The 13,415-nt window shown below is 39.3% G+C and overlaps 1 protein-coding gene across 3 annotated transcripts; it reads left to right on the top strand.

The window, feature by feature from the left end:
• The first annotated feature begins 3,064 nt into the window (after nucleotides 1–3,064).
• HNRNPA3 (heterogeneous nuclear ribonucleoprotein A3) lies at nucleotides 3,065–12,706 on the top strand. 3 transcript variants are annotated; one of them, XM_027557039.1, is made up of 11 exons: nucleotides 3,065–3,159; nucleotides 5,207–5,329; nucleotides 5,418–5,564; nucleotides 5,645–5,855; nucleotides 6,181–6,270; nucleotides 6,354–6,449; nucleotides 6,538–6,618; nucleotides 7,074–7,217; nucleotides 8,037–8,159; nucleotides 8,255–8,324; nucleotides 8,419–12,704. In XM_027557039.1, the coding sequence occupies exons 1-10, from the start codon at nucleotides 3,154–3,156 to the stop codon at nucleotides 8,305–8,307; spliced, it is 1,074 nt and encodes a 357-aa protein (XP_027412840.1). In that variant the 5' UTR covers nucleotides 3,065–3,153; the 3' UTR covers nucleotides 8,308–8,324; nucleotides 8,419–12,704. The 3 variants fall into 3 exon arrangements, with proteins under 3 accessions (XP_027412840.1, XP_027412834.1, XP_027412824.1); XM_027557033.1 differs by having other exon boundaries at nucleotides 3,085–3,225; nucleotides 11,124–12,706; XM_027557023.1 differs by having other exon boundaries at nucleotides 3,085–3,225.
• Nucleotides 12,707–13,415: the final 709 nt, after the last annotated feature.

Here is a 13,415-nt window from a genome sequence, read left to right as displayed (position 1 = left end):
TGGCAACCCACTCCAGTGTTCTTGCCTGGAGAATCCCAGGGACAGGGGAGCCTGGTGGGCTGCCGTCTATGGGGTCGCACAGAGTCGGACATGACTGAAGTGACAGCAGCAGTAGCAGCAACAGGGTCAAGAACTCCAACAAGGATATTTGTAGAAGACACCATGTGGCCCTGGAGTTGGAGGGGAAACTTAGACAAAAGCATAACAAATAGCTAATGTCTTAAAAAACCATGGAATCTGGATGAACAACTAAAGTAGAAGAAATCCACAATTTACTCTAGGCCAAAAGACCTGAATAAGCAGACTGACATAGCATTTTCTTGGATGGAAATACTTATCACCCAACATTTCTCAAATTAATATGAAAGTTTAATACAATTTAAAGAAAGAATAACAAGTTATTGATTAGAAATAAATTGGTTAGAAAACACCATGCAAACATATGCCAAAGTGAAGCCAAGGGGTCAGTCAGACCCTTGCAGTGTCTCATAGGTATTGAGGTATGAATGCCATCTCCCTAAGGTCTTTAACTTCAAGTTTTTCTGCATACTCAGAACTGACCAAGTTATTCTTGACTATTTCATATATAGTCTTATGAAATAATCTTACTATTTGTATTCAAACTCACAAAGTTTTTATATATTAACAAAACACTAAGGGTATAAACTGAAAGCGAAGTGAAGTCGCTCAGTAGCGTCTGACTCTTTGCGACCCCATAGACTATAGCCTACCAGGTTCCTCCGTTCATGGGATTTTCCAGGCCAGAGTTCTGGAGTGGGTTGCGATTTCCTTCTCCAGGAGCTCTTCCTGACCCAGGGATTGAATCCTGGTCTCCCACACTGTAGGCAGATGCTTTACCATCTCAGCCACCGGGGAAGTTCATTGATTGGTATAAACCCCTGACAGGGTTTCTGCCATAAGCCGTATGAGGTCACCGCAGAACCACAGAGCAGGGCTCCTCACTCGCTTTGCACAGGGCGAGTCATTCATTTCACACAAGCACACTATGGAGTTAGTAAAGTACTGCAGAAAACATGTTTGCTAGGAGAACAAAGAACTAGAGTTCCACGAATCCTTACCTTGTCCTGAAGAATCCCGGATGAGCCCCCAATATGAAAGGTTGCTGCTGAACTACAAAAGGGGTTGGGATTCTTGGCCTCCAGAGGAGAAGAATTCAATCCGGGGCCAGTGACGAAGCTTGATTGCTCAGAGCTTTTATGTAATAAAGTTTTATAAAAAGTATAAAAGACATAGAGAAAACTTCTGACACAAATATCAGAGAAGGACAGAAAACTTTTCCAATTATCTCAAGGACTACTGTTGGCTAACAGGAGTACCTAATAAACAGAATATGTAATAATTTGCTTGTAATAATAGAATCAGAGCAACCCGAGGAGGTTTGGAAGTTTGTTTCATCCAAGTTACATTAAGGCCTAGTGACTGGTTTCTGCCCCAGAACAGAGTACATTTAGTTCATGTCTCCCAAATCAAACACTGTTCCACTTGGGCAATGCTACATAAACACCAACAGATTGTTATTACTTGTGCCCCATTTTCCCCCAAACTCCAAGCTGGTCATTCCCCATTGGTTAACAAACTGCGTTTCAAACAACTTAGAATATAACTGATTAGATTTCTAATCTTTCTAAGGAAGAGCATGGTCAATTCTAAAGGAGATGTTCATATGCATTGCTACATTAAAATATATAGCATATCTTAGTATGGTAGGGAGACCTGTCAATCCTAGTCATTTTATCAGCACCTTTGCTTAAATAGGGAGTCCACAGATTATTAATTTATAGCTGTCATGGGTGTTGACGATCACTAAATCTTATCCCCATTTTCATTAAAAAAAAAAAAACAAAAACACCCACAAAACTGAAACTAGAGCTCAGTGAGGGCAAATGAGTTAGTCATTTGGTAGGCCAGGAAAGAATTAGACCGACTCTCTGATTTTGTTTGTATAGTCCACAAGTGAAAACAATTAGGTAAAAATCATTCTCCGAGTGTATCTTCTAATCCTACTTTTAGCAATCTTGTAAATCATTACTTAAATCTGGCGCCTCAGCTCTTTGCACAGCAACTAGTAGTTTAAGAAAATAATGCCAACAAGTTTCTTGAGATGAGTGAGTACCTAATTAACTGACTTCGACCAACTGGAAAGGAAATGGCAACCCAGTCCAGTATTCTTGCCAGGAGAATTAATTCCATGGACAGAGGAGCCTGGCGGGCTACAGACGGCACATATATATCATCTTCTTTTTAACACTCTTTTTTAAAATAGTTTTTTTTTTTTAAAGCTTTCCTCCTCATTTTCACTTTATTTATTTAATCTTTCGGTCTCACCGCTGGGCATGTGGGTGGAATCTTAGTTCTCCAACCAGGGATGGACCCCGTCCCCCGCCCCCTGCGGTGTAAGTACAAAGTCCTAACTACCAGACCATCAGCGAAGTCACCCTCCACCAGGCTTGCTTCTGCTGTTTAAGGGTGAAATTCCACGGTGTCAACCGCGTTTTGTAGCCTTTCCAAGATGTCCGTGAATCACGTGTGTTCGTGTGACAGGGATTTTCAGTGCGGGCCCGCACAGTGGGCGTGGCAGTCATGGACACCAGGCCTTGGCACTTGGAAACGTGCGAGGAGACGCCGAGGGGCGGGGAGGGCTTTCTTACAACTCTAAATTACAAGAAGGAAAAACGTGGTTTTAGTTAAGCACGGGAATGAAATGAATTTGGTAATAGAGACCTAAAAGGCCCATGTGGGGGAGGGGAAAGGGGCGCGAGAAGAAAGGGAAACAGGCCTTTTTCTCCAGTGACGCGCGGTCACGAGGTGTTCTCCCGACGTGGGCGCATGCCATTGGCCAAACCCCAGCTGACGTCCTCGTAGCCGCCCGGGCGCGAACAGTGGCAAGGGCGGTGCCGCACTGGAAGTTGGCGAGGCGAGCGCGCTCCCGGGGCCTGCCACGCCTCCACCCTCTGCCCGCCAATCCAATCTTCTAGTCCCTCTTCGCGCCCAGGTGGCCACGCCCCTTCCTAATTCGCCCCTCCCCCACCAAGCCGGCGGCGCGCGGAAAGTGCGTCACGTGACGGCTAGCTCCGCCTCTTCCTCTCGGTCCCATATTGAACTCGAGTTGGAAGAGGCGAGTCCGGTCTCAAAATGGAGGTAAAACCGCCGCCCGGTCGCCCCCAGCCCGACTCCGGCCGTCGCCGCCGCCGCCGGGGGGAGGAGGTATTAGGGGGAGAGCGGGGGGTTGCTGGGTAGTGGCCGGCAAGATGGGGGGCCTGGCTCGGTGGGAGCGGGGAGGCCGGGTGGACCGGGTCGGCCGTCCCGCGCTCTGCGTGGAGACGGGCGCTGGGAGGGGGAGGGGAGCGGGCCTCGGAGCCCTCCTCGGGGCTTCTCGACAGCCTTGCCGGCTCCCTGGGCTGCACGAATGGTCCCTTGGAGATGCGGTGTGGCTGGGGAGACTTCGGGAGCGGAGCTGGCCCGCTGGCCGCGCGGCCTCGGATCCGAGGCCGAGGGCGGCATGGCGGGCCTCGGCGAGAGCGGTTGGGAGGAGGCGGTGGGGGAGGGGAGGGGACGAGCAGGCACATCCGGGCGAGCGAGCAGGCGGGCGGCGGCCACACTGACATTGATCCGCCGCCGCGTTACGAAATGGCGCATTGGCACGCAATGGCCGCCGCCTGGCTCCGCCGCGGGAGAGAGCGTGGGATTGGAAGGAAGAGGGAGGAGGCGGCCCAGCAGAGAATGCCGCAAATGGCCTCGAAGCTTGCGGCCTGGTGCTCTCGGTGATGTTCTCCCGACGCGTTTCTGGGCCTTAGAGATCTCTCAATGGAGAATTTTATGTCTTGTTCTGTACCTTGCAGCACTCGGTTCAAAACATGAATTTTTTTTTTCCTGAAGTTTACTGTTTTAAAGTATTTTTTGAGCTGCCATTTTTGCTAAAGTACTTAACAGTGTTAACACGTAACTAAGCGCCATGTGGGTGAAGTATTCTATCTCGAAATTTGAGTGTGGTTGTAACATATGAATTTGAAAATTTTCTCATCTTTTTTTTATTCTCTGATGGGTAGGCTCTGGTTGTAGTTCCTTGGAAATTTATTTTCCAGGCCTGCAACCAGAGTCGAATTTTTCATTTGTTTGAGAAAATTCCATGTGGGTTGTAGTTGTTTTCTTATGTCAACTTTGCGTTGTCGTCGATTAGATTCATTTAACTGGGCCTTGAAAGATGAAATTAAGTGAATTAATGCTTTAGGCTATTAATCGTTTAACATTTTTTCCTAGCATGTGACAACCTCTTCATATTAAATGCCTTAGCGTCTCTACTTTTAGAAGACACAGGAAGACCTTAGAATGTAATGTATTTAAGCACTTTTGATGAACGATATCTTAATGCATATGTGTATTAAGTGGCTGTTCGTGTAATTTATTAAAGACGTAGTTGAAGTATAAAACAATTCAGGCCATATGTTGATTTTCTGTAAATCTCAAATTTTTGTTTTGTTGGGCTCCTTGTCAAACTATATCGAATACTGTACTTAACGTAAGTCCAAAACTGGTGTTGTGTGACCTAGTAAAGTGTTGGTTTTGATATTTTGGGTATGTGGTAGGAGTGCAAATAGGAAATTTTTATGTGGTAGACTTTTTTCCCCCCACAGGTTTTTTGGTGAGGGGGAATGCTGGTTTCCTCTTTCATTGAGAAATATTTATTTCAACATCTTTATTTGCTTGAAAGTGGTAAATTTCCCTTTAAGTTTGTCACTCGTAACATAAGTTGTGTTTCACGATTTTGTGGTTTAAAATTAAATGCTTTGGGAGGTGTAGAGTCAGGAGGGAAGTTAGGAAGAGAAATGGTATAGATAAAATACTGAATTCACAACACTAATTTCTTAGAAAGTGGTTTCTCAGTAGCCACTTCAAAAATAATCTACCCTCAGGAATTTGTTGTTTTAGCTCAAAATTATGGGACTTCTGAATCTGGAATTCTCTTGGGCTTCAGTTTAGTTTAGAAGTGATGTTGGCATTTCAGAGTTTGGTTATAGGTTTTGGTGTTTGGATTCCTTTAATCAGTTGATATGTATGATTCTACTCTAGTGTTTTAACTGGACAAAGTGATAATGGTACAGGAATTTGTTGTTATTTGTAGGGGATTAAAAGTCTTGTGGATTTTTCACTACTAAACAAAATAAAATGTATTGGTTTCTTTCCTCAGGGTCATGATCCCAAGGAACCAGAGCAGTTGAGAAAGCTGTTTATTGGTGGTCTGAGCTTTGAAACTACAGATGATAGCTTAAGAGAACATTTTGAGAAATGGGGCACACTTACAGATTGTGTGGTAAGTTATTAAAATAATAAAGTTTCTCAAAAGAGGGCAGAGGACCTGTGGAGGTGTGTTTCAGTGCTTTAAAATTTTTATTTTGTAGGTGATGAGAGACCCCCAAACAAAACGTTCCAGGGGCTTTGGTTTTGTGACTTATTCTTGTGTTGAAGAAGTGGATGCAGCGATGTGTGCTCGACCGCACAAGGTTGATGGGCGAGTAGTGGAACCAAAGAGAGCTGTTTCTAGAGAGGTATTTTAATAATACCATGTTGTATGATGTGAAATTGTAAAAATTTGAGGTTTTTTTACTTACATATTTTTTATTTGTAGGATTCTGTAAAGCCTGGTGCCCATCTAACAGTGAAGAAAATTTTTGTTGGTGGTATTAAAGAAGATACAGAAGAATATAATTTGAGAGACTACTTTGAAAAGTATGGCAAGATTGAAACCATAGAAGTTATGGAAGACAGGCAGAGTGGGAAAAAGAGAGGATTTGCTTTTGTAACTTTTGATGATCATGATACAGTTGATAAAATTGTTGGTAAGTAGCCATTTGAATGGAAGAGCTTGAATGAGAAAGCAGAAATGATTTGTTTGCTTTGTTCTAAACTTGCTAAATTGCTTATAAGTTTGTATTATGTATAAAATAGCATAGAAAAGTGTATGGTTTAGTTTTCATGAAGTGGCTGCACGTGTAACCAGCATCTGAATCAATAAATGTGATTCACATCCCACTCAACCCCACTCCGAAGTCACTACGATTTTGATGATGTTTTAATAAGTTGTTTAGCAGTAAAGGATAACATGTGCTTTCCCAAAAACATCAAATAACTTTTCTTTGTTTGTTTGATTAAAAAAATTTTTAGTTCAGAAATACCACACTATTAATGGGCATAATTGTGAAGTGAAAAAGGCCCTTTCTAAACAAGAGATGCAATCTGCTGGATCACAAAGAGGTGAGTAATATCATATATGCATACGAAATAGACATAAGTTATGATGGTAAGTTTCTTAAAGATCTTTCTTGCCTGTGTTCAAGGTCGTGGAGGTGGATCTGGCAACTTTATGGGTCGTGGAGGAAACTTTGGAGGTGGTGGAGGAAACTTTGGCCGTGGTGGAAACTTTGGTGGAAGAGGTAGGACATTATCTTACTTCTGAGAACATGTCTACCTGAAATTTATTAGTAAATTGAATATACATTTAATCCACACCTTTTTTTTAAGGAGGCTATGGTGGTGGAGGTGGTGGCAGCAGAGGGAGCTATGGAGGAGGCGATGGTGGATATAATGGATTTGGAGGGGATGGTAAGTTTTGTAATGGTTTTCGACTTGATATTTTCTATATTTTTGTGTGACTTGACTATTAAAGTATGCTTCTAAATTAATACTATAGAAGACAAGACCTTTTTTCCCCTTAAGATTTAATGTTATCTTGTTTTTTTTGGCGGATAAGATTTATTGTACGGCTAACTGAGGTGGAATTATTTTTCTCAGAGGAGACTGTTTACTGTTCTTAGATTTTTTAATACTGTTCTTCTTAGATTTTTTAAAAAATGGAACAGTTTTTTAATATCAAAAGATTTACGCTTTCATGTTAGTGGTTAATAGCCCAGATTGTAGCTGCTCTATTAACCAGGTATTACCAAGTTTTAGTGTGTTAATTGGCCTGTTTTTCCTGGGGTTTAAAAGCACAGTAAACTGGCATTCTATAACTTGACTGTACATTTGTTTTTGTCTAAAAACTCAATTTGTTTTTCTAGGTGGCAACTATGGCGGTGGTCCTGGTTATAGTAGTAGAGGAGGTTACGGTGGTGGTGGACCAGGAGGATATGGAAACCAAGGTGGTGGCTATGGTGGTGGTGGTGGAGGATATGATGGTTACAATGAAGGAGGAAATTTTGGAGGTGGTAGACTTTCACTTGTTTTAAGTATTCAATATTGTTTTTATAGTTCACTACATGCATTTTAGAAAAATGTTACAAACAGGTCAAATTTCACGTTTTATAATAGAATATCCTCAAATAGTGGAAAGTTAAACTGAATTTTCTTACATTGCTGCGATTTAGTCAATTTGCAAAATGTATTCACATGTTCTCCATATTCAAATGGGACATTTAACAGTAATGTTTGTTGCCCGGATTTTTACTTTAGGCACTTTTAAGCTGGATAGATGGTAACTATAAATTGAATATGCAGACGTGTTGAATAGGTGTTATCAGGATTTAGATGACTAAAAATATATGTCAGCAGTGTTTCAGACTCTTAGTCTGCATCATTACTCCATACTCCATGATACTTTAAAGAACTTTATTATTGAATGTATTCAATTTTGAATTGTATTGCTGTATCAACAACAGGTTTTTCCTAATGGTCAATTTGAAATGCTTTTTATCAATGACTTAGAAGTTATACTGTATCAGCTACAGTGAATCTCTCAGATTTTATGGTGTTGAGTGTTGTGAAGAGAATGTGCCAGAGCCATCTAATATGAAGGCTATGGTAGCTGTCTAGTCTCTTTAGCCAACTTTGACTTTCTATTCCTCTGCTGTGTATGTCTGAGATTTTTGTGGTGGAAAGAGTTTGATAGTTCTGTGAAATCTCAAAGGATTGTGTGTGTCAGGATGGTGCTGTGATTGTCGAAAGATAATGCAATGCATGTATGTATTAAAAACAGGAAAATAACTTCTGTAGGTCAGCCACAAATAAAATCTTTGTAATTTCAGGTAACTATGGTGGTGGTGGAAACTATAATGATTTTGGAAATTATAGTGGACAACAGCAGTCAAATTATGGACCCATGAAAGGGGGTAGTTTTGGTGGAAGAAGCTCGGGCAGTCCCTATGGTGGTAAATAATTTTTTTTTCCTAGTAAAATCCTGTATTGTCATTTAAGTTAAAAATGTATGTATATTTCTTTATAATCTTTTTATGTGTATTTCCAGGTGGTTATGGATCTGGTGGTGGAAGTGGTGGATATGGTAGCAGAAGGTTCTAAAAACTCAGAAGAAAAGGGTAGGTATCTTTTAAGTTTCTGTAATGATGATAAACGAATATGTGGAATTGTTCACTGAGTGTAATAATTTTTTTATCCTGTATTATTCAACAGGCTACAGTTCTTAGCAGGAGAGAGAGCGAGGAGTTGTCAGGAAAGCTGCAGGTTACTTTGAGACAGTCGTCCCAAATGCGTTAGAGGAACTGTAAAAATCTGCCACAGAAGGAACGATGATCCATAGTCAGAAAAGTTACTGCAGCTTAAACAGGAAACCCTTCTTGTTCAGGACTGTCATAGCCACAGTTTGCAAAAAGTGCAGCTATTGATTAATGCAATGTAGTGTCAATTAGATGTACATTCCTGAGGTCTTTTATCTGTTGTAGCTTTGTCTTTTTCTTTTTCTTTTCATTACATCAGGTATATTGCCCTGTAAATTGTGGTAGTGGTACCAGGAATAAAAAATTAAGGAATTTTTAACTTTTCAATATTTGTGTAGTTCAGTTTTTCTACATTTTAGTACAGAAACTTTAACAAAATGCAGTTTTGAAGGTGTTTCCTTGTGAGTTAACAAGTAAAGAAGATCATTGTTAATTACTATTTTGTATGAATTTTGCTAAAGTTAACTGTAAAGAAACACCTGCTGACTTGCAGTTTAAGGGGAATCTATTCTCCCCATTTCCAAACCATGAAATGAATGGCTCTGACATGTGGAGAGAATAGATATTTGTATGTTTGCAATGTGTGTTTTAGATAATAGAATTGGGTATTTAAATTAGCATATTTGTGAATTTAATAGCATTAAGATTTACCTTCAAATGAAAAATCTCAAAATTTATATTTGGTTTTTGTGCATTTTCTTTCAAAATGTAATCATGATTTTAGTGTATTAGCTTTGCTGAGAGTCCTAGCTGTGTTTAGAACATCTCCATTCTACATTCACCTTGGTCACAAGTGATCTGCTGCCATAGTTTTATTTGGGTGTAAAGAATGTCTACTGCCCTCTGTTTAAATTCTGGGAAGGGGTAGTGAATGATTCCCCTTTTCTCCTACCTTAGGAAACATTCTTAAAATGTTGAAAATACAAGACCACTAAGCCTGCTGTATCTGAGCAAATTAGTGGCTATCTTTTTTTCCTTTTTAAAGCACAAGAGGCCCGTAAATCTTCAGTTATTTTCCTTGGTTTAATATATATTTTTTTGATACAAGCTCTCAGAGCAAGGGAATAAAAATCATGCATTGTTGAACCCTTAACTGGCTGGCATGCTTTCCTGTTTGTACCCTCTGCATTTTACTGGGTGAAAACCAAGGATAGTCTAGATGGAAATCATCTCAGATACTTAACTGCAGTAGACTTGCAGCACAGTTGCTTAGTACAGAAAAGCTTTTCACTTCCCCGAGACCTGGATTCAAATTTGAATAGTCAGCTTGTACTCACTTAAAATCCCAAAGAACACACTGTTATTCATGTGTATGCTTGAACCTAAATCATGTTGGTATGAGTTTACAATTTGTTTGGAAGATCCTTGTTGAGAAGAGTTTTAGATAACAAGGTCACATATATATATATATATATAAAAATCAATGTCTACTGTTTTGCGCCAGCTAGTGTTTACAATTTCATTCAAGCCCTGAGTATGTGCCCTGTTGTTATTGTTTCTTTGGCAGTTGAACGTTGAATTCGAGTTTCTTATTTTTGTTCTAAGAAGTACTAAGCAAAACAAGCAATAAAGGGGGGATGGGGCGTGCTAGTGTTTGACTATGCTCTCGTTGCTCTAATTCTGTGCCTCTGTGCATTAATATTTGGATGCATGCCAGCATGGAAATTGGTCTTCACAGACACTGCAGTTTTTCAGAAAACACTCACAAACCAATAAATGTAACAGACAACATTCCATTTGTTAATGGACATATGTGAATAAGCAGTGTAGAAAATAGGCTAATTATCAGCAAATGGTTAAGTCTTTAACAACTTAAAAGTGTGGTTATATAAATGGACACTGTCAATGTTCATAACTTAAATCTGGGTACCTGGTCAAAATAATGCTTGGGAAACATTTATTAAAATTAAGCTAAATTGTCTCAAGGTTTTTTTTATTCCTATAATAAAGGTTGAAGGAATGGGGGAGGTTAACATTTCCTGTTTCTATGTTTGTGAAATTGTTTTGACACAACCTTGACAGTATCCTTTAATGACATATGAGGTTAATTGTACTGTTAACAAAACTTTCTGTGTTCTGGAACTAGTTTAATAGTGAAAATACTGTCAGTTAAGTTGATGTTTGCAACCTATAAGCAGGTGAAATCTGTGTATGTGACCTGTTTATAAGTTGTATTGTTAGCTTAGTTCTTGTGAACAGTGTGGAAAAGTTAAGCCATGAGGAGAGCGATTTAACCAGCTTTAAAGGACCTAAGAGGTGCTTTTTAAGCACGATGTGGATCAAACGAGACTCACTAAGACAGGACTTCAGCAGCATTTTGAGTATGGACAAGTCAGCATAAATAAAGAATGACAAGGCAGCAGCAAGAGCTTCAACTACAGAGAAGTGAAGGCATAAAATACTATGGTGATAGTGAGCAACTTTCCAAAAGCTAGTTAAATCTGCTTATTACAACTGAAATATCGAAGAAGGTCTAGCAGGAAGGAGCTCTTCGCCTTTTGGAACACCAATGAGAGATAGTTGGCCACAGTCACTAGGTCTAGCATTTAGACCTGCGAGGAAGGGCAATAAGCATTAGGTAAGGTTTGAATTTGAATTTTTTCACTAATTAAAGAGTAATTTTTTGTAAAGCAAGGTAAGAGTAATTTTTTTGATTTGCAGGTTGAATGAGAACCCTACTTGCCTAAATGAGGAATGTCTTTCCTACCATCTTAAATACGAAGGTTTCTGGCTGGGTAAGGTTTGTAGCTCACAGTAAAGCCTGATGACACCATTTGTTTCCCCATAAATTTACAGTACATATTTTAAAACTATTAGATACATTGGCACACTTTTTCAGCTGAAAGCTTTGTCTTGAGGAATCACATCCAGCACATTTTAAACAGTTTTAAGATTTTCTCTGCAAAAACCATGAGTGTTGATCTTGAGTCAGATATAAACAATTCATTGTTGGTGTCCTTAGGATAAAGTCAATTTTTGAAAAGAGAGTGACCAGATTTTTTTAAAGGATTTTTGTAACAAGCATGACTTGTAACAGAAGCATTACACTTCCAATCCTCATTCTAGGGGAAAAAAAAACACATCTGGAATGAACTTTCAAAACTGTCAGATCATACAGATCTAAAAATGGTCTTCATTCAAGTGGCCTCATACATAAGTAAGTTCTCTTGCATATGACTTCAGGGAATTATTTGGACTAATAGGATAAACTTTTGGTTCTCTTTTGGTTTTGTTGTTGACCTGTTAACCAGAAGTAGTGGGGCCCTACATAAACTAAAGCTCCTTTCTAAAAGACAACCTTTCCCAAAGAAGAGTTAAAAAATACTCCATTGCTACACAAAGTCAGATGCTAACTGTTCATAAGGGCTATTATTGCTGCCCCAAAAGGGCTCGTTAAAATTTGAGATTTGGTGTTAATTCACTTTTTAAAATAACATGAGGGGAAGGGGACAGATGGTTAAAACTAGTTTCTAAATTATAAGTCAAGTTCTTATATATAAACAAGAGTAGTTAGTTTGCCACATTTATTTTCAGAGAATGGCTGGTTGGGTCTCTGACTAAATCAGGGCTGAGTTTCTACACCTAATAAGTGTTAAATAAGGTAAATAGCCTTTTTAATAATTTTCTTTACAACATGGTTTTTAATGACGCAGATTTCCTAAGATAGTGAAACATTTTCTTTTTTAAAGGCAAGACATTGTTCTTTTCCAGTCCATCGATTTTATGAAATAAAGTGATTTTATTTAAATGTAGTTCCACTGTCATTTCTGAAAAATATGATGCTCTTAACACCGGTAAACGAAGTTATACAAGAGATGGTCAAGGCAAACCTTTCGTCAAAACTCCTAGGTTATAGCCTCCCACACATTTCTTTTTTAAAAAATCAATTTACACTCATGTCCTAAAGAAGAAAATTTGGTAAAAAGGACCATTTGTTGAACAGTTGAAATAAAATTGGTTTTAAGAGTTCTAAATATGTAAGTCACAATTTGAAATATTTCTAATGCCAGTATCTCTTGGAATTCCAATAATTGTCACAAAGTAGTGAGTAAGCATGCTAATGTGCAGGGGAACGTAAGGATTGTTAGCCTATATCAAGTATTCAAGATTTCTTTCCAATCAATGTTTTACTCTGATTTATAAGACTTTAAGAGGTGGTCTGTAATGGATTCAAATGTTTTATTTGTAGTATAATGAAATGTTTACAGAAAGAACTTTTTCATTAAAATATTTTTAGAAATGTGTGTGTTGTTTTGTCACTTCACAATGTTCATGTGACTTCAATGGTGAATAGGTGGAAGTAAAAAAGGAAACCTGGAATGAGCCTTCACATTATCAGTTAAAGGTAGTAAACATCACATGAGGGATAGGTGTGGGAAATTTTACCTCCACTTAAGGATTTTGAGTGATAATTCAGGTGATTGGTGAGGAGTGAATCAACTTTCCTTGGATAAAAATTTTAGTAAAGCAGTTACGTGAATAAGCAATTCAGAGGGAAGGGGATTCCAAATGTTAGAAGGTACTCAAGTATTTGGGTTTTTTATTTTTGGCTGTGCCAAGTCTTGTGTAGTGGGTATTCTTGAGTTGCGCTGAGTGGGGCTAGCTACTCTAGTGATATGAGGGCTTGTCATCTTGAGAAACAGGCTCTAAAGGGCTCAGTAGTTGTGGCACACAGGCTTAGTTTCTCTGGCATGTGGGATCTTAACCAGGGATCCAACCTGTGTGTCCCTCCTCCCCCCAGTGCAAGGCAGATTCTTAACCACTGGACTGCCAGGGAAGCCAAAAGTATTTGGTTTCTTAACTTCAAGAAAGGCAATTGAGCATTTTAAGGGTTGGGAAAAGATAACACTTCAGGCTCTTTGCATTGATAGCTATTAACATGTTAAATTCTTTGTGAATTGACACAGTCTTGAGGATTTTTGGCTGTTAACAGGATTTTGATACATTTTGCTT

Source organism: Bos indicus x Bos taurus, chromosome 2 (genome assembly GCF_003369695.1).
Source record: "Bos indicus x Bos taurus breed Angus x Brahman F1 hybrid chromosome 2, Bos_hybrid_MaternalHap_v2.0, whole genome shotgun sequence".
Lineage (NCBI taxonomy): Eukaryota > Metazoa > Chordata > Mammalia > Artiodactyla > Bovidae > Bos > Bos indicus x Bos taurus.
The sequence above is the reverse complement of the archived record's forward strand: the minus strand, read 5'-3'. Positions and strand labels throughout refer to the sequence as shown.